Source organism: Octopus sinensis, linkage group LG3 (assembly GCF_006345805.1).
Source record: "Octopus sinensis linkage group LG3, ASM634580v1, whole genome shotgun sequence".
Lineage (NCBI taxonomy): Eukaryota > Metazoa > Mollusca > Cephalopoda > Octopoda > Octopodidae > Octopus > Octopus sinensis.
Genome location: NC_042999.1, coordinates 150,545,944 through 150,569,771, shown reverse-complemented (window position 1 = coordinate 150,569,771; position 23,828 = coordinate 150,545,944). Strand labels below are relative to the sequence as shown.

Below are 23,828 nucleotides of genomic sequence, written 5' to 3'. Positions count from 1 at the left end.
GCTGTAGAAACTCTGCCAGATCAGACTGGAGCCTGGTGCGGCCCTGGCTTCCCAGACCCCGGTCGAATCGTCCAACCGTGCTAGCGCGGAAAACGGACGTTAAACGATGATGATGATGATGTATGTGTGTGTATATATGGGAGTGTGTGTGTTAGTGTCTCATTGTTTTGACATTGTGTGACAAATGAAAATAAGTGTCACCATCATAGAAGGTGTGTCCCTTATTTCCAATCTTCTGTGAAAATATGTCTGGCCATGGGGTGAATTCCATGTAAACATATTTTGAAAAGTAAAATCCTTATAGTAAAGAATGAAACAGAGGTGGAAATTTAAAGAAGTGAATTTAATTTGGTCAGACTGTTGTCTTCATCTTGATTGTTGTTTCCACTACATTTCAACTGTTGTATGCTCCAGCCTTCTTCAGGTGTCTTGTGCCATGACATTTTCCACTTCAGTTGATTTTCGTGAATTCATCTTAGTGCTTTCCCTGAAATTGAAATCAGAACATGCAAAACATGCAGTGAAGTCGTAACAGTGGTGACAAGGAATGTTCGAAACTGCTAACATAAGATACAACAGTGGCAAAGAGGTTTCGAACACACGCAGGATACAACAATGACTGCTGAATACAAAAGGGAAAAATTCGGTGACAAGAATTCAAAAACATGCGGGATAGGCGCAGGAGTGGCTGTGTGGTAAGTAGCTTGCTAACCAACCACAAGGTTCCGGGTTCAGTCCCACTGCGTGGCATCTTGGGCAAGTGTCTTCTGCTATAGCCCCGGGCCGACCAATGCCTTGTGAGTGGATTTGGTAGACGGAAACTGAAAGAAGCCTGTCGTATATATGTATATATATATATATATAAACGGCAGTTTGTCTGTCTGTGTGTCTGTCAGGTTGTACCCTCACCCTGACCACGGCTTTCAACCGATTCTGATGAAACTTGACACACACATAGCCCAATGTCATAATTCAAAACTAACGCAGCGAAAATTTTGAAAAGTTCCCCCAGTTCTGAAAAAAATCGATAAATTCGACATGGGGTCGAGAATCAGAAACACAAACCACAGACTGTCTAAGGGACGCAACTCGACCTTTTTAACTAAAAAAAAATTTACCATTTTTTTTCCATTTTTTGGCTATAACTCTCTAAAAATGCTTTATAGTTATTTCCCTTACAAACCCGAACAACGCCGGGCGATACTGCTAGTATATAAATATATGTATGTGTGTGTTTGTGTGTCTGTGTTTGGCCCCCTAGCATTGCTTGACAACCGATGCTGGTGTGTTTACGTCCCCGTCACTTAGCGGTTCGGCAAAAAAGAGACCGATAGAATAAGTACTGGGCTTACAAAGAATAAGTCGATTTGCTCGACTAAAGGCGGTGCTCCAGCATGGCCGCAGTCAAATGACTGAAACAAGTAAAGGAGTAAAGAGAGATACAACAAGGAAGAATTCGGAAACACACAAGACACAACAAATAGAAATAATAGAATATGATGAAAAAAAATTCCATTGAAGAAGGATTTCTGGAGTACTACCTGGGACACAAAAAAATAATACAAATCTGTCGAAGGATTTTAGTCAGGTTGCTATGTGTTGGTAGTGCTACTGGTAAAGAATGTAGAACTGGTACTACCACTATGCATATATGCTTGTATGGGCTACTAACTGTTGGATTCTAAGTTCAATCCCAGGCAAGGACTTGGTGAAATAATATCAACAGAAAAAATAACATCAGCAAAAAAGAATACCTTACCTTAAGAATGAGAACAGAGTACTATTAATCAAATAAAGGGTTGGGTTCAAAATTCCACCAGAATACCTGACAACAAAGGTAACGACACCTGTCCATCTTCTATAAATAATGTATATTTATGTAATCCACAATGTAATTTTTTTGCTACTTTTTTTCTTTTTTTTTTTTTGCCCTTGAAGTTGCTTGTTTGGAATGCATTATCACCTGTTACAATTAATTTGAGTCAAGGAAGCTGCTAAGTGATCTAGCTTGCCAGAAATAACAGCCAAATTTCCCTCACATTACTCCCAGCTCACTTAAAAATGATAATAAAAAAACAATACATCAGAGAATGTAGTCTCTGATTTAGAAAGAGATTGGATGGCCATGGTTGGAAAACATTTGCTCATAGTTGTTCAGAGGTTAAACAGCTATGACAATAGCTAGAATCTAATAATCACCTAATTGAGAAAAATGTTATTGTTCATGTCACATAGTTGAATGGGTTTTTTTTTTCTTCATATTTCAATAATTTTTTTTTTTCTCAGGAATATGAAGCTCACGTTGCCCAACAGAAGATTGAAGAACAGAGAGTTATACAAGAAGAAAAGAGAAAATCAATGGCTGAAGAAACTCGTCAGTATCAGCAAAGAGCACAATACCAGGATCAGTTAGCTCGTAAACGTTATGATGAACAACTAGCTCAGCAGGTAAACTGTTAATCTCCTTTAATCCTTTTGTTACTCTGTTCTTCATAGAAATACATCCTCTTTATTTCAAGTAATTTAAAAAATACTCATGAATGTAATGAAAATAACTTTAGCATTTAAATCGGCCATTGCCAGTGCCACCTGGCTGGCTACCATGCTGGTTGCATGTAAAAAGTACCATACAATCATGGCTGATGCCAGTGCCCCTGACTGGTCCCCATACTGGTGGCACGTTAAAAACACTATCCGAACGTGTTCAATGCCGGGCCCACCTGACTGCCTCCCGTGCTGGTGGCACATAAAAATCACCCACTACGCTCTCAGAGTGATTGGCGCTAAGAAGGGCATCCAGCTGTAGAAACATTGCCAGATCAAATTGAGCCTGGTGCAGCCTTCTGGCTCTCCAACCCATGCCAGCATGGAAAACAGACATTAAACGATGATAATGATATAGTATATTGTGGTTGCATAACGAAATACTGTATGCCTACAAGTCATTAATTATATAATAAGGTGGTGAACTGGCAGCATCGTTAGCATGCTGGGCAGATTGCTTAGCATCATTTTGTCCATCTTTAAGTTCTGAATTCAAATCAGCCAAAGTTGACCTTGCTTTGACCCTTTCAGATTTGATGGTTTGATCCATTCAGATTTGATGTTAAAACAGTGATGATGACAATGGTATCATCTTTACAGTTATTTAATGTCCACTTTTCCATCATTGCATAGGTCAGACAAAATTTGTTATGGCAGATTCTTTATGGCTGGATGCCCTTCCTGCCACCAACCCTCACCTACTTCCAAGCAAGGTAATATTTCCCCATGGCCATACATGTTTTCCACAGGAGACTGGAACTCCATTTATATGATGGTGATGCTTGCTTACAACCATCATATAATGTCAAGACAAACACGCACACTGCAGAGTAATTGGTGTCAGGAAGGGCATCCAGCCATAAAATCCCTGCCAAAGCAGACTCAGTAGCCTCCATTCTACCCATGCATGCATGGAAGATAGACATTAAACAATGATGATATATATGTATGTGTATGTATTTGAACATTCTTTTCTAATTTATTCTCAGGCAAGAATGAATGAAGAAAATCTGAAAAAACAAGAAGAGTCTACAGCCAGACAGGAAGCACTTAAAAAAGGTAACTAATATTGTATACATGTGTTGGTGAGACATAGCTTCTGGGTAGATTTTTCAAGACTAAACCTAAAAACGCAAATTATTTTATATGATAAGTAAATGATTCCCAACTCATTATAAATATAGTAATTTAATACATGAAATTTAATTTATCATTCAGTAAATGCACACACACACATATGCAGATATATATATAAACATATATACACATATCAGGAGTACTCTTAGACTGGGCCAGACATGCGTGGCTGCGATCTCGCTTTAGTTGCCGGGTCTTCTCAATCACAGCTTGTCTTCAAAGGTTTCGGTCTCCTGTCATTGCCTCAGTGAGGCTCAGGCAATGACAGGAGACTGAGACCTTTGGAGATGTGATGTGATTGAGAGGGGCCGGCAACTAAAATGAGATCACAACCACGCATGTCTGGTTCAGTTTAAGAGTACCTCTGATGCGTCGGGTGATATGATATGTTTGAGAAGACTTGTTGAGTTAAGTAAAACTAATATCGTAGCTTCACTAAGGCAGAGGTGATAATGTTTTCAAATTTTGGCACAGGGCCAGCAATCTTGGGAGAGATGCAAGTTGATTACATCAAACTTAGTGCTCAACTGGTGCTTATTTTATCGACCCCAAAAATAGGAAAGGCAAAGTTGACCATGGCAGACTTTGATCTTTGAATGTAAGGACGGACAAAATGCTGCTAAGCATTTCACCCAGTGTGCTAACAATTATGCCAGCTTGCTGCTTTATTATTAATAATAATAATAATAACAATAACAATAATGATAATCCTTTCTACTGGAAGCACAAGGCCTCAAATTTGGGGGAAGGGATTAAGTTTGGTTACATTAACCCCAGTGTGTAATTGGTACTAATTTAATCGACCCCGAAAGGATGAAAGGCAAAGTGGACCTCGACAGAATTTGAACTCAGAACATTGCAGCAGATGAAATACTACTAAGCATTTCACCTGATATGCTAACAATTCTGCCAGCTTGCTGCCTTAATAATAATAATGAATGTATGTTTGTGTAAAAAAAACAGCTGCATAAAAAGTACAAATGTGTGTATCAAACCTGTATGTATAAAAAGGTTTCTGCTTGTTTACAAATGTACATAGCTACAACCCACTCAACTATCAACTATTTCTGTAGCTGTACACACAATATTTTCTTTTATGTACATTTTTTCTTACTCTTCCATTTTAAATTTCAAAATTCCTGTTCATTTTATAACTATTTTTTCCAGCCACTGTTGAACATGAAGCTGATGTCCTTCACAAACACAAAATGATGAGGTTGAGGGCCAAGATCCAAGAAAAGGCCAAAGTAGATCGAGAAAACTGGGATCTCATTCAGAAAGAGATCAAGCTGAAAGGAGCTGAGCATCGAGAAACTATACTGAAATCTATTGAGTAAGTTTCTGTTTATGTGTTTGTAAGTTGGTATTTATTATTATTTCACACATGGTCAGCTTCATCGTCATCACATCCACTTTTGCATGCCTGCATGGGTCAGATGAAATTTGTTGAAGTAGATTTTCTATAGCTGGATGCTCTCCCTGTTGCCAACCCTCACCTGTTTTCAAGTAAAATATTTCCCAATGACCAGACATATTTTCACAGAATATTCAATATAAACAACACCGCTTGTATTGCAGTGACACTCGTTTACAACTATCATGCAGTGTCGAAGCAAGGAGACAGTCACACATACACAAAAATATATAATGGGCTTCTTTCAGTTTCTGTCTCCCAAATCCACCCACAAGGTTTTGGTCCACCCAGGTCTATAATAGAAGACACTCGCACAAGATGCCAGGGACTGAATCTGGAGCAGTGCAGTTGAGAAGCAAACTTCTTAGCACACAGCCATCTAGCCAGAGAAACCATGTCAAATAGACACTGGAGTTTGATGCAGACTTCCACTTGGTTGGATCCTGTCAGTATAGAAGTCAGACATTAAATGCTGATGATTGTGCATACTAATGTGCACAAATGCTGACACCTTGTGGCTTTGTGTGAACAAAGTGGAGTGATATCTTTACATTCTGATTGCTCTACAGTTTCTGTGACCTGTGGAATGAAAAACCTGATAGGAATATACATGCAGGAGCAGATGTGGCTGTGTGGTAAGAAGTCTGCTTCTTACCACATAGTTCTGGGTTTAATGCCACTGATTGGCACCTTGGGCAAGTATCTTCTATTATCATCATCGTTTAAGCGGACGCTAAACGATGATGATGATGATTGCTCCAGGTCAACCTAAGCCTTGTGAGTGGATTTCTTAGACAAAAACTGAAAGAAGCCTGTTGTTTGTGTTTGTGCCTCCTTATCTTGGCATTGTGTGATAGTTGTAAACAAGTGTCACTGTCATACAGGCAATGTCATTTATTTCCAATATTCTGTGAGAATATGTCTGACCACAGGGAAATATTACCTTGCTTGGAAACAAGTGAGAGTTGGTAACAGGAATGTTACAAATCCCATCTGATCCATGCAAGCATGGAAAAGTGAATGTTAAATCTTGATAATAATGATGCACCTTTTTTTCTTTATTAGAATGCTTCTATTACTACAAGCAATATTTTGTAACACATTTCTCTCTTTCTGTTTTGCAACAAAGAACTGCTGGTGATGTTCTTGGAACTGGTTTCATGGCTTTTATTAAAGATTGGGACAGAGTTTCTGCTACAGTAAGGAAATTTTTTTTGTTTTTTACATTTTCTTTCTCAAATGTATTTGTTTTGTTTCTTTCTTTTGTGACTGAGACAAAAAGTCAATTAGTTAAGGGCTTGCATAAAAAATATTTTCAGATTATCTTCTTAATACCACCACCATAACCAACCACAACATATCAGTATTTAAACAGAGGCATATATTGAACTGAGTCTATGGATAGAGAAGTGGCTAACTAACCAGGGATTCACTGGTTTATATCCTGTCACCACCAGAGTTCTGTTTATGATCAGAACACGTAACTTCAAAGTAACCCAGTTTACCTGGCTACAAATAAGTCCCACAGTTTATATATAATTCACTCCTTTACCCCTTTTGTTACCAACCCAGCTGCAGCCAACTGAAAAATTTTTTTGGCTCAAATGATCAACTCAGTCGATGCCAGCTGAGTGAACCCATTTATATTTAAATGTGAATTTAAGCACAAATCTCATTAGCACATTCGTGAAAACACATGATTTCACTTTGTAAATAGTCAAGTTACAGTATCTGACATTGATGTGATATCTGAGCTGTGTGAATTTTGGGAGAAAATTTTTTCCACATTTTTCTTTGGCAATTTTTTTTTTTTTTTTTCAACTTTTAAAATGGATAACAGTTTCATGCTATCAAACAGTGATACTGAATTTGAGGGCTTTTCAACAGAAGATATGGATAAATCAAGCAAATGTAAGCTTATAAAGCTTTGTATCATTTGCTTTTGTAAAAAGGTTTGTTAGAGAAGTAAGAGCAGTGGTTGTAACCTTTACACTTTCTCTTCCCAGTTAATGAGGTCAATGTTATGTTCAGTTTAGCCAGCGATAGGGTTAATGTCTGCAGATAAAATTTGATGGGAGGATATTTCAGGGAGTTATAATTATGATGAGAAAGAATGAGGCAGCTTAGTGCAGGGTCTGAGATGAGAGAATAAGTGTGAGAGGGGAGGAGAGGGACATAGAGATTTAGTATGCCTTGTCTTAAGTGTAGCCAACTGTCACACACAGACGAGTATGATTTGACAACATGTACAATACTTTTGCAAATTGTTTCATTTGCTCATGTAGACACAAGCAGACATATATGCCATAGAATGATTTGCTGCTGTGGATTTTGTGTGAGAGAAAATCTTTTCATAGATATATTGTGCTAAAAACGCTATATCAACACAAAATGAATGTCATTGCAGCAGTGATTCATATGGAATATCAGATGTTTCACCTTTCTTGGAAGTTGTCAATGATATACCCATTTTTTTACATTGCTTGAGGGAGAGTTAACTACATCAGCACCACTAAGCTGGTATTCATAGCTGAATAAACTGAACCAGTGTGAAATGAAATAACTGTTCAAGAATACGACGTGCACCACTCAGTTAAGGATTATCATTTTTTTTTTTTATGCTTAAAAATGAATTCTACTCTTTATATCTGTTGATGTCTTTGTTACAATATTAATTTTAAATGAATGCATATCTCTATTTCTAGGTAGCTGGTTTGACAATGTTGGCTATTGGAGTATACACAGCAAAATATGGTACCAATGTAGCAGCTAATTACATACAAGCTAGGTTAGGGAAGCCATCACTGATTCGAGAAACATCTCGATTTTCATTAACAGAAACTGTAAAACATCCCGTTAAGGTAAGGATCCTTATCAGTTAGTGTCCTTTAATTAACCGTATCTTCTTCTTCTGTGCCCTTTTCAAGCCTAGCCAGGCTCATGGGCCCAGTTTCCCCATTTCTGTGGCGTATGTGTTCCCCCCAGCTGGACGGGACGCCATTCCATCACAGCGTTACTCAAGAAACAGGAAGAAAGAGTGAAAGTTGGGGCGAAAGAGTATAACAGGGGTTGCCACCACCCCCTACCGGAGCCTCGTGAAGCTTTTAGGTGTTTTCGCTCAATAAGCACAACACCCGGTAAGGGAATCGAAACCACGATCCTCCAACTGCGAGTCCGCTGCCCTACCCACTGGGCCAGTGCACCTCTACAATTAATGATATACATATTTTTAATAATCTTTCTATTGTGTTATTTACGTTCCTTTCTTATTTGTTTTTGTTTCTTGAACCATTTCATCTCCAACAACCAAAAATCATTCATCTTTAATCTGAGGAATTTCAGATTCGTGATATTTTATTCATTCAATTTTCAATTATTAGAAAAATATTTATAAATGTTGAAGAACATAAAGCAGATAACTGAATATTAGGAAAACTTCTTTATTTCCCTGCCTTTCTTTTCCAGACTTACAAGCGTATTGCCAGCAAAGCAGAGGATTCCTTAAAAGGTATTGTATTACATGTAAGTGAATCAACTTGTCTTCTTCTGTCTTTTGTTTCTCAAAGACTGAGAATTTCCTCATGAAAATATTATATGTAAAGTGTAGATATTTCCAGTGCATATAAGATGCAAAAAGAAGCCAGTGCTTTTCTGTTTCATGTGTGTCTTTGTGTGATATTAACATGATGCGAAGTAAATATTTCTCTAGACAAGACTCTAGGTTTTTTTTATGTAACAGTCCCAAACAGTTTGCTACCTGGACCTGATATCTAGCTGAACATGCACATATGATGAAATTTTATGACAATCTGTGTATCATACTAAATGTATATATAATATAGAATGGTTTGCTGCTGTGGATTTTGTGTGAGAGAAAATCTTTTCATAGATATATTGTGCTAAAAATTCCTATATCAACAGAAAATGAATATCATTGCAGCAGTGACTCATGGGAATATCAGATGTTTCACTTTTCTTGGAACTTGTCAATGATATATCCATCTGTCGCATTGCTTGAATAAAATTTGCACCTCAATATATAAGAAGCAGTAAATAATCCATTCACTGATATTGCAGAATGCTTGCCAAACTGTAGAAAACTTATTGAATGCAACTGAAACACTATTAAATTGAAGCAACCATCTATGTATCATACTAAGTGAATATACAGTGTAGAAAGGTATAAATACACAAACATTTGCAGTGGATTTAAGCTCAAAATCATATAAGCTAATGATTCAGTCTTTTAGCTATTTCAGTTCTACAATGAATTATTATCTCCGACAAGGTTGTTCTGACTGAGACTCCAACGGCACTAAATGATAGTAATTATTAAAAATCACAGACTGAAGAAACTAATAGTGGTTATTAAAAAATTTTACAACGAACTTTGTGACTTGGTCAAACATCAATATCCTCATCTCCCCAAAACATGGAAATTAATGACCCTCACTAAATGATGGCTTTTTCTAAACAGTTAACCCTCTTGTTACTGTTTTTATTTTAAATATAACAAAGAATTTAGTTAAATAACTTAGTTATTATTATGCTAGTGTTAGGAACATAAATTATGACTACGGCTTGGTGGAAAATTTTAATTCAAAACTTATGAAAACAAGACATTTGTACGACAGAGCCAGAGGCAGTTTCAGCCAGGTTGGTATGAAAAGGCTTAAAGAACCCAGATTTACACTAGTGTTTTATTAGTGCAACATATATTTTGATAGTTTTTTTTTACTATGTTGTGGCTGTTATTAACCCTTTAGCATTTAAACTGGCCTTATCTGGCCAAAATATTCCCAATGTTTTATGTTCAAACTGACCAGATCTGGCCTCTCACACCAACCCTACAATGTCATTCTAAGAATTTACAGTTAGTTCATCAAACTCTCAAAACCTACAAAATAATACAGGATTAATTCAAAACAAGGAGAATGAATAAGCAATACTTTAGGCAGAATAATGTGAATACAAAAGGGTTAAGTGTTGTTTTGCTGTGTCATTACCTTATTTCTGTTGAAATACACAGCTTTTGTTCCTAATAATTTACTAAGACAACTTGTCATTATTTTGCTGTATAAATTATGAGATTTTAATGGAAGGCTTTAACTTAAAATCACTTTAAAACAGGAAGTTGTATCATAGAACAGGGATGGGGGTTATCAAAATGGTTAGGTTATGATTATGATCACCCTTTTATTATTCTTTAACAGCCCGATTTAGAAAGACGACTGCGAGACATTGCCATTGCCACTAAGCACACAAAAAAGAATAAAGGTTATTATCGGAACTTGCTTATGTATGGCCCTCCAGGAACTGGAAAAACAATGTTTGCTAAGGTAATAGCATTTTGTTCTGTTTAATTTTCTTGCTTTGAATAATGCTTCATGTATATTAAATTTTTATTCTTAGACAAGCTTATAGAATACTAGCAGTATCGCCCGGCGTTGCTCAGGTTTGTAAGGGAAATAACTATAAAGCATTTTTAGAGAGTTATAGCAAAAAAATGGAAAAAAATGATGGTAAATTTTTTTTTGAGATTTAAAAAAGGTGGAGTTGCGTCCCCTAGACAGTTTGTGGTTTGTGTTTCTGATTCTCGACCCCATGTCGAATTTATCGATTTTTTTCAGAACTGGGGGAACTTTTCAAAATTTTCGCTGCGTTAGTTTTGAATTATAACATTGGGCTATGTGTGTGTCAAGTTTCATCAGAATCGGTTGAAAGCCGTGGTCAGGGTGAGGGTACAAGCAAACAGAAACACGCACAGACAAACTGCCGTTTATATAGAGAGAGATTAGTTATAGATTAACACTTAATATTGAGTGGTAGATTAGCAGATTAAGTATTTTAGTGTTTAACTTGAGTCATTTAGATTTTGAGATTAAATTCTTTTGAAAAGTGAAAATCATCATCATAATTATCATCGTTTAACGTCTGCTTTCCATGCTAGCATGGGTTGGATGATTTGACTGAGGACTGGTGAACCAGATGACTACACCAGGCACCAATCTGATATGACAGTTTCTACAGCTGGATGCCCTTCCTAACGCCAACCACTTTATGAGTGTAGTGGGTGCTTTTACGTGCCACCGGCACAAGGGCCAGTCGGGCGGTACTGGCTACGGCCACACTCAAATGGTGTTTTTTCACATGCCACCTGCACAGGAGCCTGTCCAGCGGCACTGGCAATGACCTCGCTCGAATGTTTTTTCACGTGCCAGTAAGGCGACGCTGGTAATGATCACACTCAAATGGTGCTTTTTAAGTGCCACCGGCATGGAAGTCAGTTAGCTGCTCTGGCAAAAATAAAATAAAATAATGTAAGCCTGGCTGTTTGGTTAACAAGTTTCCTTCTAATGTTTTATAGTGAGCTGGCAGAAATGTTAGCATGCTGGGTGAAATGCTTAGTGGTATTTCATCTGTCTTTACATTCTGAGTTCATATTCCGCCAAGGTCAACTTTGCCGTTCATCCTTTCGGGGTCGATAAATAAAGTACCAGTTGCATACTGGGGTTGATCTAACTGACTGTCCCCAACTCCTCCAAAATTTCGGGCCTTGTGCCTAGAGTAGAAAAGAATGTTTTATGTTCAGTTCCACTTCACCTCACCTTTGGGCAAATATTTTTCTAATATAGCCTCAGATTGACCAAAGCTTTGTGAGTGAATTTGACAAATGGAAACTGAAAGAGAGCAATCATATATCATCATCATTTGAGATCCATGTTCTGTGTTGATATGGGTTGGACAGTTTGACAGGATCCATTGGGTCCAAGAACTGTCCTGTGCACCAATATTTGCTTTGGCATGGTCTCTGGCTGTATCTCTTTAATGCTAATATTTTTCAGCATTTACTGGGTGCTTCTTCATGCCACCAACACTAGTAAGGTCTCCATGCAGTTTGTAAGGCTACAAAATGTGTCTGGGTGTTTATGTGTTACATATGTGAGTGTGTGTATGTGATTTTATATCCTGGTTTTGATGTGCACGAATTGTAATGGAACAATTGTCATACAAGCAGTGTTGTTTCTTCACAATCTTCTGTGATGACATGACTAGTGACAGTGTTGTTCGTGTTTAAATGACAATGAGAAATATTACACCACACACACACATTGCAGCTTGATGCAATCCTTCAACTTGTTGACTTCTGTTGAACCACCCAACCCATGCCATCATGGAAAATGGACGTTAAAGAACAATGATTATGTCTGTGTGTGTATATATATATATCTATATATATACATATATATTCTTAAATTATATATTGTTATTAATATTAGGAAATCAATATCAAAAATCCTCAGAAAGATATACACGTATGAAAATAATTGTTGTATTAAAAATATATAAATATAAATATGTATAAAAATATATGTAAATATGTATAAGTATAAATACGTTTTTATTTATTTATATATTTTTAATACAACTATGTGTGTGTATGCATGTATGCATAAAGCACATTTACCATTAAAGTTAGAACCATTATTCATTACTTAGGCTGAAGTAAAGTTTTATTTGCAACATATCTCTGCTTATGCCTGTTTGTCAAAAGCCAACCAATCAAAGTTTTGTAAAAACAATTATCCTGACAGCATTGGCATTTTCCAAACACATCATTCTGTATATTCTAGCATGAGAAAACAGATCTAGAACTATTAAAGACAAATGTCTTAAAATGGGTATCATTTTGTATTTCAGAGTCTTGCCGAACATTCTGGAATGGACTACGCCATCATGACTGGAGGTGATGTGGCTCCTATGGGTCGAGAAGGTGTCACAGCTATGCATAAAGTGTTTGACTGGGCTAAAACCAGCAGAAGGGGGTAATTTTTGGACTTTCTAAATATTTATCTTTTTAACTTTTATAATAACAGTTTCAAATTTTGGTACAAGACCAACACTTTCAGGAAGGAACTAAGTCGATTACATCAACCCCAGTGTTTAACTGGTACTTTATTGACCCCAAAAAGGGGAAAGGTAAAGTTGACCCCAGCAGAATTTGAGCTCAGAATGTAAAGATGGGTGAAAGGCACCTAAACATTTTGCCCAGCTTGCCACCATAATAATAATCCTTTTTACTAAAGGCACAATGCCTGAAATTTTGGTGGAGAGGACTAGTTGATTACATCAACCTCAATGTTTCACTGGTACTTAATTTATTGACTCCGAAAGGATGAAAGGCAAAGTTCACCTTGGCAGAATTTGAACTCAGAACATAAAAACATGAAATGCTACTTAGCATTTTGCCCAGCATGTTAATGATTCTGCCAGATCACCACCATAATAATAATTATATTCCTTTCTAGTAAAAGGCACAGGGCCTGAAATTTTGCTGAGGAGGGGACTAGTTGATTACATTGACCCCAGTGTTTCACTGGTACTTAATTTTTTGACCCCTGAAAGGATGAAAGGTAAAGTGGGCCCCAGCGGAATTTGAACTCAGAATGTGCAGACAGACAAAGTGCTGCTAAGCATTTTGCCTGGCATGCTAACAATTCTGCCAGCTCACCACCTTAACCAAAATAATAATAATAACAATAGTAATGTTAGACATGTTAATATGTTCTTATACAAGGTATGAAATAATGGATTAAGGAAAACAATTGTGATTTAATTTGCCATAGGAATTTCTTTTTCTTTTAACCCTATTGCCTCTTTATTAGCCTATTAGCAACCTCAATAATTATGGTTGGTCATTCTTAACATCCTCCTGAAAATTTTCTCGTACATAAACTCATTTCAAGTATTGCTGGATTTATTTCCCATTAACTACTTCCTGTGGATATGAAATGTAGAATTTTTAGGACAGTAGTAGTTGGAAATAATAACATATATGACTTGTCCAGTGGTTTCAGCAGTCTAAGTGAATAGACAACAAGTTCAGTCAAGGATATGACTGACAGGTTCACAAAACTATAACACCTTTAAAAAAAAATCTTACCTGATATTGTCTAAACCATTTGATATTTTTCAGCATTGACAATTATTGTGTATAAAACTGTTTTTTAAAACGTCTGAAAAGGTACAGTTACTGTAATACTTAGGACTACAACTTTTATGTTAAATACTTTCTGGCTGAAGAAAACATCATTTAGACAAGAGGGAGGGTAGTATGGCCATGACCCAATACAGGGTCTCCAAGATTAGTTGATAGGGAAGGAGCAGGGCAGCCTCAAAATAGACTTGGCTTGAGTGTATGTAGCAAAGGGAACTGCACTGGTGCCCGGGGTGAGGGGTAGTGTTAAACTGGTCGATGGATGAAGTCTACTACCCAAGTAATCCATGGTAGGATTTGAACTCGGAACACAATGAGACAAAACTTATACAGCTAGGCATCTGGTTCAATATTCTTACAGTTCTGCCAATTTGCCAAATTGACTCTAAAAGGTTGACCTTGGCAGAATTTGAACCCAGATTGTTGAGTCAGAACAAATTTTGTGAGACATTCTATCCAACAATTTAATGACTGGGATCAACACAAGTTGATTACCATAGCAAATGCCTTCATCATAAAATAAGCTTTTCAAATTGACATTAACTGCAACCCAGAGTAAGTTATGGGGTCCTTAATTGGGCCAAATATGTACATGAATATACACACACATATAAAGTGGCAAGCTGACAGAAACATTGACACTTTGGATAAAATGTTTAGCAGCATTTCTTCTGGCTTTTTATGATCTGAGTTCAAATCCTGCTACAGTCGACTTTGCCTTACTTCACTTTTGGATCAATAAAATAAAATGCCAGTCATCCAGCTGTAGAAACATTGCCAGATCAGATTGGAGCCTGGTGCAGCCGCTGGCTCTCCAGACCCCAGTCAAACCGTCCAACCCATGCCAGCATGTAAAACAGATGTTAAATGATGATGATGAGCCAAGCACTGGGATTGATGTAATCAACTTGTCCCCTTCCCTCAAAATTGCAGGCCTTGAATCCTACAATGAACTTGCGTCACTTTCAAGGGAAATGTTGTAATCTTGGTTATTTATAAGCCATGATAACTGGGTAACCAGTTCTTTGAGTCCTAGGATGCAAGAAAAAAAAAATTCATATATATAGGCAGAGGTGTAACTGTGTGGTAAGAAGTTTGCTTCCCAACCACTTGGTTCCAGGTTCAGTCCCACTGTAGGAACCTTGGGCTATAGTCTTCTATAGCCTCAGACCAACCAAAGCCTTGTGAGTGGATTTGGTACATGGAAACAGAAAGAAATTCATCGTACATATATCTGTGTGTGTGTGTAATTTGTATAATATATTGGGTTGTCTGGAAAGTTCATGCCGATTTATAGTAGCTTACCTTTCGACTTATTTTAGAACATGGTTGAGTCCATAAAATAGGATTTGATTATACCTCCATTTAGAGCACAGTTTAAGCTATCTTTTCGTGGAAGAAGGTTTATGTTCCTAAGTCTGTAACCCTTTAAAATGGAAGATAAGAAAGTTCATTTTCAGCACTTGATGCTTTTGGAACCAGACAAAAATTGCTGCAGCTCGGCTAGGATATGTTATCCCACCCTCCATATTCACTAGATATTACTCCTTCAGATTTCCACTTATTTAGGTCTCTGAAGAATAGTCTTAATGGTAAAAATTTCAATTCCTTGGATGACATAAAAAGATACCTTGATAAATTCTCTGCCATGAAACCACCTCAATTCTGGGAAGAGGGTATTTTCAAGTTAAAGGAAAGATAGAGACGCATTGTGCAACAAAATGGTTCATATTTGGTTGATTGAAAATGTAATTATTTATTAAGTACTTATTGACCTTTTTCTTTCCTTTAAAAATCGGCATGAACTTTCTGGACAACCCAATACATATACTCATTCTTGATTTTATCAGCTAAAATATGTCCTCAGTTGCTGCAGACTTTTAAACTCAAGTTTATTCCTTTACTGTTTATTTGTAGGTTACTGTTATTCGTGGATGAATCTGATGCATTTCTGAAAAAAAGGAATCGGGTAAGAATCAAATGTTTTAATCCAAAGTTAATAATAAGAATGAAGGTTAAGTTAGACACCAACTAACCTACATAGGATTTGAAACATATGGGACGTGCATAATTCTGCATGTTATATACTCTGGCTGATATCAGATTTTTGCCTGTAATTGTAAACAACTTTGATAGTGAAGATCTATGATAGGAGTTATTCCAGACATAGCCATCCCATTTATTTTTATTTTTCAAACTTACTATATGTAGATCTACATTATTCATTATGGCTTTCCTGATTTGAATTATCTCTTTTTAATGCAGATTAACAGTAATTTCCCTCACATTCTAGTGACTATCTTTTAACTACCATTTTTTCATTCTATTTCTTAGATTGAACATTGAGCATAAAAACTTCTTCATCTTGTTCACTGTTCTAATTATCTGAATTTTTTATTAAATCTAGGAACAAATTAGTGAGGATCTCAGAGCAACACTAAATGCCTTTTTGTACCGAACTGGAGAGCAATCAAATAAGTAAGTTTTTTTTTTTTCATTTTACTTTTTTTATTTTTACATCATAAATTGATATTAAATTTTTCTGTGAGGCATCACCAAGAGCCATTTACCTTGATTTGAAGGAGAACAAACTGGAATTGTCCTTGATTGTGTTTTGAATTCATCCATACAAGCTAAGAATATCTTTACCAACAATATAGTACCATCTCTTGTTGCCTACAGCAATGCCTATACCCCTCTGGTCCTTATTTACAGACACATGCACTGAGCCACTGCCTTAGGCATCTTTCCCAAGAGCACATAGCAGATATGTACAGGCTTATTGTTCATACTAAAATAACAAAACTTGACCACCTATTTCTTTGCTACCCACACAAACAAGGACAGACAAACGGATTAAGTCGATTATATCGACCCCAGTGCGTAACTGGTACTTAATTCATTGACCCTGAAAGGATGAAAGGCAGAGTCGACCTCGGCGGAATTTGAACTCAGAACGTAGTGGCAGACGAAATACCGCTAAGCATTTCGCCCGGCGTGCTAACGTTTCTGCCAGCTGGCACCATTAAACTAACAACAAGTGATACTTGTTTCATTTAATTTGCTACTGCATGCATCCTATGTCCCCCATGGGAATGTGTTCAAACATCCATTTTTCTGTGCTATCATAGCTTGGGCAGGATCTTGCAGTCAGATGCTTTTCCTTTTTGCCATACCACGCCTGTTTAACAGGTAAAAGATTTTAAAATTCCACAGGTGTTTGAAATCACAGATCATAACATAAACATTATCTTATTTCTTTACTACCCACAAGGGGCTAAACATAGAGGGGACTAACATGGACAGACAAATGGATTAAGCCAATTACATCGACCCTAGTGCGTAACTGATGCTTAATTTATTGACCCCGAAAGGATGAAAGGCAAAGTCGACCTTGGCGGAATTTGAACTCAGAACGTAGTGGCAGATGAAATACGGTTATGCATTTCGCCCAGCATGCTAACAACTCTGCCAGCTCGCCACCTTAGTAAAAAATAACATAAACATTATCAACACTTCACTCAGTGACAGGTGAAATATCAACATCCATATTGCACACACACACACAAGATAGAAAGAGAGAGAGGTTATTTTTCTTTGTAATTTCCAGAATAAAATTTTATGTATTAGTATTTAATAAAGTATAAATTCGATTTTTATTTACCTATCGTATTTAAATGAAAGCAGATACAAAGGGCATGTGACAGAATCAGTGGCAATATTGATTATTTACTGCTGATAAAATACTTTGGTAACCACAACCACTAAAATAGTAAAGGGAAGAGATTCAGTGTTCTGACCTTTGTGGCCCTCCTAGTCTGGTGATATCGATGAGAGTGATGCCTGACCTGTATCTGCAGGAAAAAAATATGGGTAGTGAGGTAGAACTGAACTGTTGAATCATTCAGAGGTTTATACAACTCACAGTCACTGTTTCTCAGTTTCTTGACTTTCAAATCAGAGACCTTCATACTATTATGTTTTCGAGATGAGTCTATTTTTATTTTTAATTATTTTAATATTTTCGTGTTTTTATTTTTCAGGTTTATGTTAGTCTTATCCAGTAATCAACCTGAACAATTTGATTGGGCCATTAACGATCGTCTTGACGAAATGGTAGAATTTGTCTTACCCACATTGTCTGAGAGGGAACGTATGGTTAGACAATACTTTGATGAGTTTGTGTTGAAACCAGCCACAGAAGGCAAGAGGTATGTATTTGTGTGTGGGTGTGGCTCAGAATTTAGAGAGATTGGAGATGAATGATGAGTTAAATATAATTTGTTTGATATATAGAGTGTACTTAGGAGAAAGACTGACACTAGATCTGAGAAAAGTACCAGGTACCAAAGGTATTGAGAGATGTGTCGAAGAGAGATTTTGATATGTAATGGGGTTAGATTTTAAATCATCATCGTCATCGTTTAACGTCCGTTTTCCGCGCTAGCACGGGTTGGATGGTTCAACCGGGGTCTGGGAAGCCAGGGGCTGCTCCAGGCTCCAGTCTGATCTGGCAGAGTTTCTACGGCTGGATGCCCTTCCTACCACCAACCACTCCGCGAGTGTAGTGGGTGCTTTATACGTGCCACCTGCACAGGTGCCAGTGGGGGGGGGGGGGCATCGGCCACGATCAGTTGGAGCTTTTAACGTGCCAGCGGCACGGAAGCCAGCCAAGGCGACGCTGGCAACGTTCGGATGGTGCTTTATCGCCCACGATCGGTTGGAGATATGCTGTTTGAAAATCAGCACTTTGGGTGTTAGGGGAAACACGTTATAGGAATGAAGCAGTGAATAAGTTAACGGTATTGTGTGTCTGTCCAACTCATATGAACATGGTTAAGCATATGACATACACAAACACAAATGAATGTGTATATGTCAAAGGCTTAATACTCTATTCACAAATTTCTTTAGAAAAGTTGTGGTTATTCAAAAATATATGTAGTTGTAAGGAAAAGAATAATTCAGATCGTTAAAAGTCAGACTATTTATTGAGAAAGAGAAGAAAGAAGAATTGTGTGTGCTGTTGTACAGTCACAGAAGGAAGTGGAGATGTAGGCCTGTGGTTTCTGGGTAGAGGGGTGTGGAAGCTAGAAAAATAGCAACTGTAGAGTTGGTGTGGCAGGTGGGGGTGCATGTCAGTTGGAGTGCTAAGTAGTGGGAGCAGGTGTAAAGTATAAACAATTGTTAATGCCATGGGGATATGATATCCCTAATTTATAAATAAATTTTTGTTCCCATGGTTACTAAGAAGAGAGTAATCCAAAGACAGAAAGTTGGTATTGTGACTGACCTGAATGGATCATGAGGAGTGGTGTTGGAAGCAATCCACCAAGCCTTGACCAGTTTCATGTTTTGACTTCATTGTTTTAACATCTTTTCCATGCTAGGATGGGTGAGATGAAATTTGTTGAGGCAGATTTTGTGTGGCCAGGTGCTCTTCCCGTCACCAACCCTCACCTATTTCTAAGCAGATGAACTCAAACAGAACAATAGCCAGAGCTGTTTACATGGAGGATTGCAGATGAATGATTCTGCTTCACAGTAACATTTGTTTACAGTTAGTGTGCCATGTGAAGACAAGGAGGCACACTCACACACATGTTGGACTATATCATTCAATGTGTGTTTTCTTAAGATAGTCGGATGTAGATTGGGAAGGATTTGGATGCTAATTCCAGCAGATCAATTTTGCTTTCCCACTTTCCAAGGTTGACAAAATACCAGTCGAGCACTGGAGTTGGTTTAACTCTTTGGCATTTTAAACCAGCCATATCTGTTTTAAAATATTCTATCAGTTTTATGTTCAAACTGGCCAGATCTGGCTTTTCATACATACTCTACAATGTCATTCTAAAAAATAAATAATAGGATCACCATCATTATTTAACCTCCACTCTTCGTGCTGGCATGGGATAGGCAGTTTGATATGAGCTGGAGAGCTGCACTAGGTTCCAGTCTGATTTGGCATGGTTTCTAAAGCTGGATGCCCTTCCTAATACTAACCACTCCAGGAGTGTAATGGGTGCTTTTACATGACACTGGCAATGAGCATGACTATAATTCATAGGTGCCATGTACATGGCACCAGCTACAACCACGACTACCATGCATGGGTGCCATTTATATGGCACTGATAACAACCATGACTATGATTCATGGGTGCCATTTACATGACACCAGCACAGCTACAACTACGATTTCACTTGGCCTGACCAGTCTTCTCATCATCATCATCATCATTGTTTAACATCTGTTTTCCATGCTAGCATGAGTTGGACAGTTCGACCAGGATCTGGGAAGCCAGGAGGCTACACCAGGCTCCAGTCTGATCTGGCAGTGTTTCTACAGCTGGATGCCCTTCCTAACACCAACCACTCTATGAGTGTTGTGGGTGCTTTTTATGTGCCACCGGCACAGGGGCCAGAGGAGGCTGGAAAACTGCTTTTTATGTGTCACCGACACGGATGCCAGTTAGGCGGCGCTGGCATTGGCCATGTTCGGATGGTGCTTTTTACATGCCACCAGCACGGGTATCTCTCTCTATATAAACGGCAGTTTGTCTGTGTGTGTTTCTGTGTGTCTGTCAGGTTGTACCCTCACTCTGACCACGGCTTTCAACCGATTCTGATGAACTTGACACACACATAGCCCAATGTCATAATTCAAAACTAACGCAGCGAAAATTTTGAAAGTTCCCCCAGTTCTGAAAAAATCGATAAATTCGACATGGGGTCGAGAATCAGAACCCAAACCACAGACCGTCTAGGGGGCGCAACTCCACCTTTTTTAACTCTCAAAAAAAATTTACCATCATTTTTTTCCATTTTTTGCTATTTTTGGCTATAACTCTCTAAAAATGCTTTATAGTTATTTCCCTTACAAACCTGAGCAACACCGGGCGATACTGCTAGTCACAACTACAATTTCCATTTGATTTTTATTTTGATGTAAAATAAAAAAAAGAAATATCATCTTCTCATGCACAGCATATCGCCAGAGGTCTCAGTCACTCCATGAGGCCCAATGTTCATTGGCAAAAATGTGTTGATTGTAATGGTACTTCACTACTTCATCCCATGTTTTCCTGCATCTACCTCATCCACAGTTTCCCTCCACAGCTAAGCATAACATTTGACAGAATAATCACAATACCAAAAAGTTAATCAAGTAACCCTTGTCTCCAAATATCTGGCCTTCTGCTTATGTAAGAAATTGTCATTTTATTCAATCGATTTTTTTTTGTTTCCTTTTGTTGCAGACGTTTAAAGGTAGCACAGTTTGATTATGGTGTAAAATGTTCAGAAATTGCAGTACGTACTGATGGTCTTTCCGGAAGAGAAATAGCTAAATTAGGTGTTGCCTGGCAGGTTAGTTGAGAAAATTTTTATTACAGCTTTTATTCTTTTATTTGTTTGTTTAACATTCACTTTCTGTGCAGACATAGACTGAATGATGACATTACTGAGGGCATTGTTCTTGACCCAAATCCATACCTTTTTTTCCCAGTATAGGATTATTATTATTAAGATAACAAGCTGGCAGGCTTGTTAGCATGCTAGACAAAATGTGGTGCACCTGAGCACTGTATACAATAATTTCATTATTATTGAGTGAGAGAGTAGTCCATGCCATCAAAGTGACACTGGGGTAAAATATACGAAGCCCAGTATACCCATCATGACTACCCGTCTGATAAGGGTACACCAGGCACATGCATCACAACCATATGTGCACGACATGGTGATCCCATATCAAGATAAACAGCACATAACTTTGCAGGTGGGGCCCAGTTAAAATTTTCTTCTGGTCCCTGAATAAGGGTTGTTTAAGGATGTTGAACAAAACACTCATGTTTCCAGGGGTGAATTATTCAAACCCCAAAGAATCCCTCTCAACACATGGCTTTGATGCTCCCCCCACTACTACTGCTCGTGATCAGAGATGCACATATCGTCAGCCACTAAGGGACATGCTCAACTGGTTAAGGTCAAACAACTGACAAGCAAATCTGTGGTATTGAGCAGAATATTTGCTGTAGGCCATCTTTTATACCAAAAAAAAAACAATGTACGTGATAACACTTCCAATCAGTTAAGATCAGAAGCCACAAGAGTCATTATTATTATTATTATTATCAAAATGCCACAAAGCATTCAGTAGTTTTCAACATTGACAAGTGCTGTGTACGACTTATCATATGAAGTTTATTGGGGCAGATTTTTTTATGACCAGAGGCCCATCCTGTTACTAACCCCATTTGTTTCCAAGCAAAGTAATATCTCCCCATGATTAGACATGTCTCAGAAGATTAGAAACACTGCTTACAACTATCACATGACATCAAGGCAGAGTGATAGTAAAACACACACTTATACACACAACAGGCTTCTTCCAGTTTCAGTCAACTAAATCCCAGTACAAGACTTCACCTATATTAGAAAACGCTTTGCCCAAAGAGCCATGTAGTGGGACTGAACCCAAAATCATATGGTTGGAAGGCAAACTTCTTACCAAACATCCGTGTCTGTGTTATACACATGTGTGTGAATGTGAGTGAGTGAGAGAGAGAGACACAGACAGGCCTCTTTCAGTTTCTATCTTTTAAATCTACTCACAAGGTTTTCATTAGTCCAAGGCTATATTAGAAGACACTTACCCAAGGTGCCACAAGTGGGATTGAACTCAAAACCACATGGCTGAAAAACAAACTTATTAAAAACACAGCTATGCTTGTACCTAAAGTAATTAAGATAAAATATTTAGTTTAGCTGTGTGGCCATTTGTGTTGCTCCTTCCTCGTCTTAGGATAAATGCTGTTTGATAAATGTTCTACTTTCTTGATAATTAATAAATTTTGCTGTGTTATTAAAACTATGTTTCCTTTTTGTTTTTCAGGCCACAGCCTATGCCTCTGATGATGGTGTGCTGACAGAACAAATGATTGATAGTATCGTAGATAACGCTATTAGACAACATAGCCAGAAAGTATTGTGGCAAGATGATAAGCAAACCAGTCTCTTCCTTCAACCTCAAGATAGTTTAATCAGTTCAGTTCTGAAGAGCGAGGCTTCTCCTTCAACACAGCCACCATCTCCATCATCAGCATCATCATCACCATCATCAACAACAGCATCGCTGTCATCACCACCACCATCACCGCCACCAACACCGCCGCCGCCACCACCACCACCATCTACAAGCTGATTATAATAGACCATGATTAGACTCGCACTTAAAAAGTCTTACTCTCAGAGTGATGATTCTTGTATGAGTTGTACATAATCATTGTTTCAAATATTAGAATTTTACAAATTGATAGAATATTATTGGAAATTAAAACAATTTTGAAACTGCCTTCATATGTAAAGATTTTCTTTTTCTCCACCAGTTATGGCTACCATTCCTCTAACTTCATCATCATTTTATCATCCAATTCTTCATGCTTGCATTGGTCTGACAAAACTTTTGAGGCAGATATTCTGTGGGTTGGACACCCTTCCTATTGCTGTGTCTTCCATTTAGAATATTCTAAATGGTAGACACAGCTTGAATGACAGTGATACTTGTTTACAAATGCCATACAATGTCAAGACAAGGAGACATCCATGTGTGCTGGTTGGTGTTAGGAAGAGTATCCAGCTGTAAAAACTCTGCCAAACTCAGACAGTGAAGTTTGGTGCAGTCTTCTGCATAGCCAGCCCCTGTCAACCCATGCCTGCATGGGAAATGGAC

General features: G+C 37.8%; 1 protein-coding gene across 1 annotated transcript in view; it reads left to right on the top strand.

Annotated features, from left to right (window-relative positions):
- The window catches only part of LOC115209268 (ATPase family AAA domain-containing protein 3), a 31,905-nt gene extending 8,454 nt beyond the window's left edge, over positions 1-23,451 (top strand). The window contains exons 3-15 of the mRNA XM_029777570.2: positions 2,287-2,448; positions 3,534-3,603; positions 4,849-5,014; positions 6,225-6,294; positions 7,801-7,956; positions 8,561-8,617; positions 10,309-10,434; positions 12,797-12,921; positions 16,011-16,062; positions 16,501-16,571; positions 18,137-18,304; positions 21,355-21,463; positions 22,992-23,451. Coding sequence (XP_029633430.1) covers positions 2,287-2,448; positions 3,534-3,603; positions 4,849-5,014; positions 6,225-6,294; positions 7,801-7,956; positions 8,561-8,617; positions 10,309-10,434; positions 12,797-12,921; positions 16,011-16,062; positions 16,501-16,571; positions 18,137-18,304; positions 21,355-21,463; positions 22,992-23,300 — 1,641 coding nt within the window. The 3' untranslated portion in view covers positions 23,301-23,451. The remainder of the gene's footprint in view (positions 1-2,286; positions 2,449-3,533; positions 3,604-4,848; positions 5,015-6,224; positions 6,295-7,800; positions 7,957-8,560; positions 8,618-10,308; positions 10,435-12,796; positions 12,922-16,010; positions 16,063-16,500; positions 16,572-18,136; positions 18,305-21,354; positions 21,464-22,991) is intronic.
- Positions 23,452-23,828: the final 377 nt, after the last annotated feature.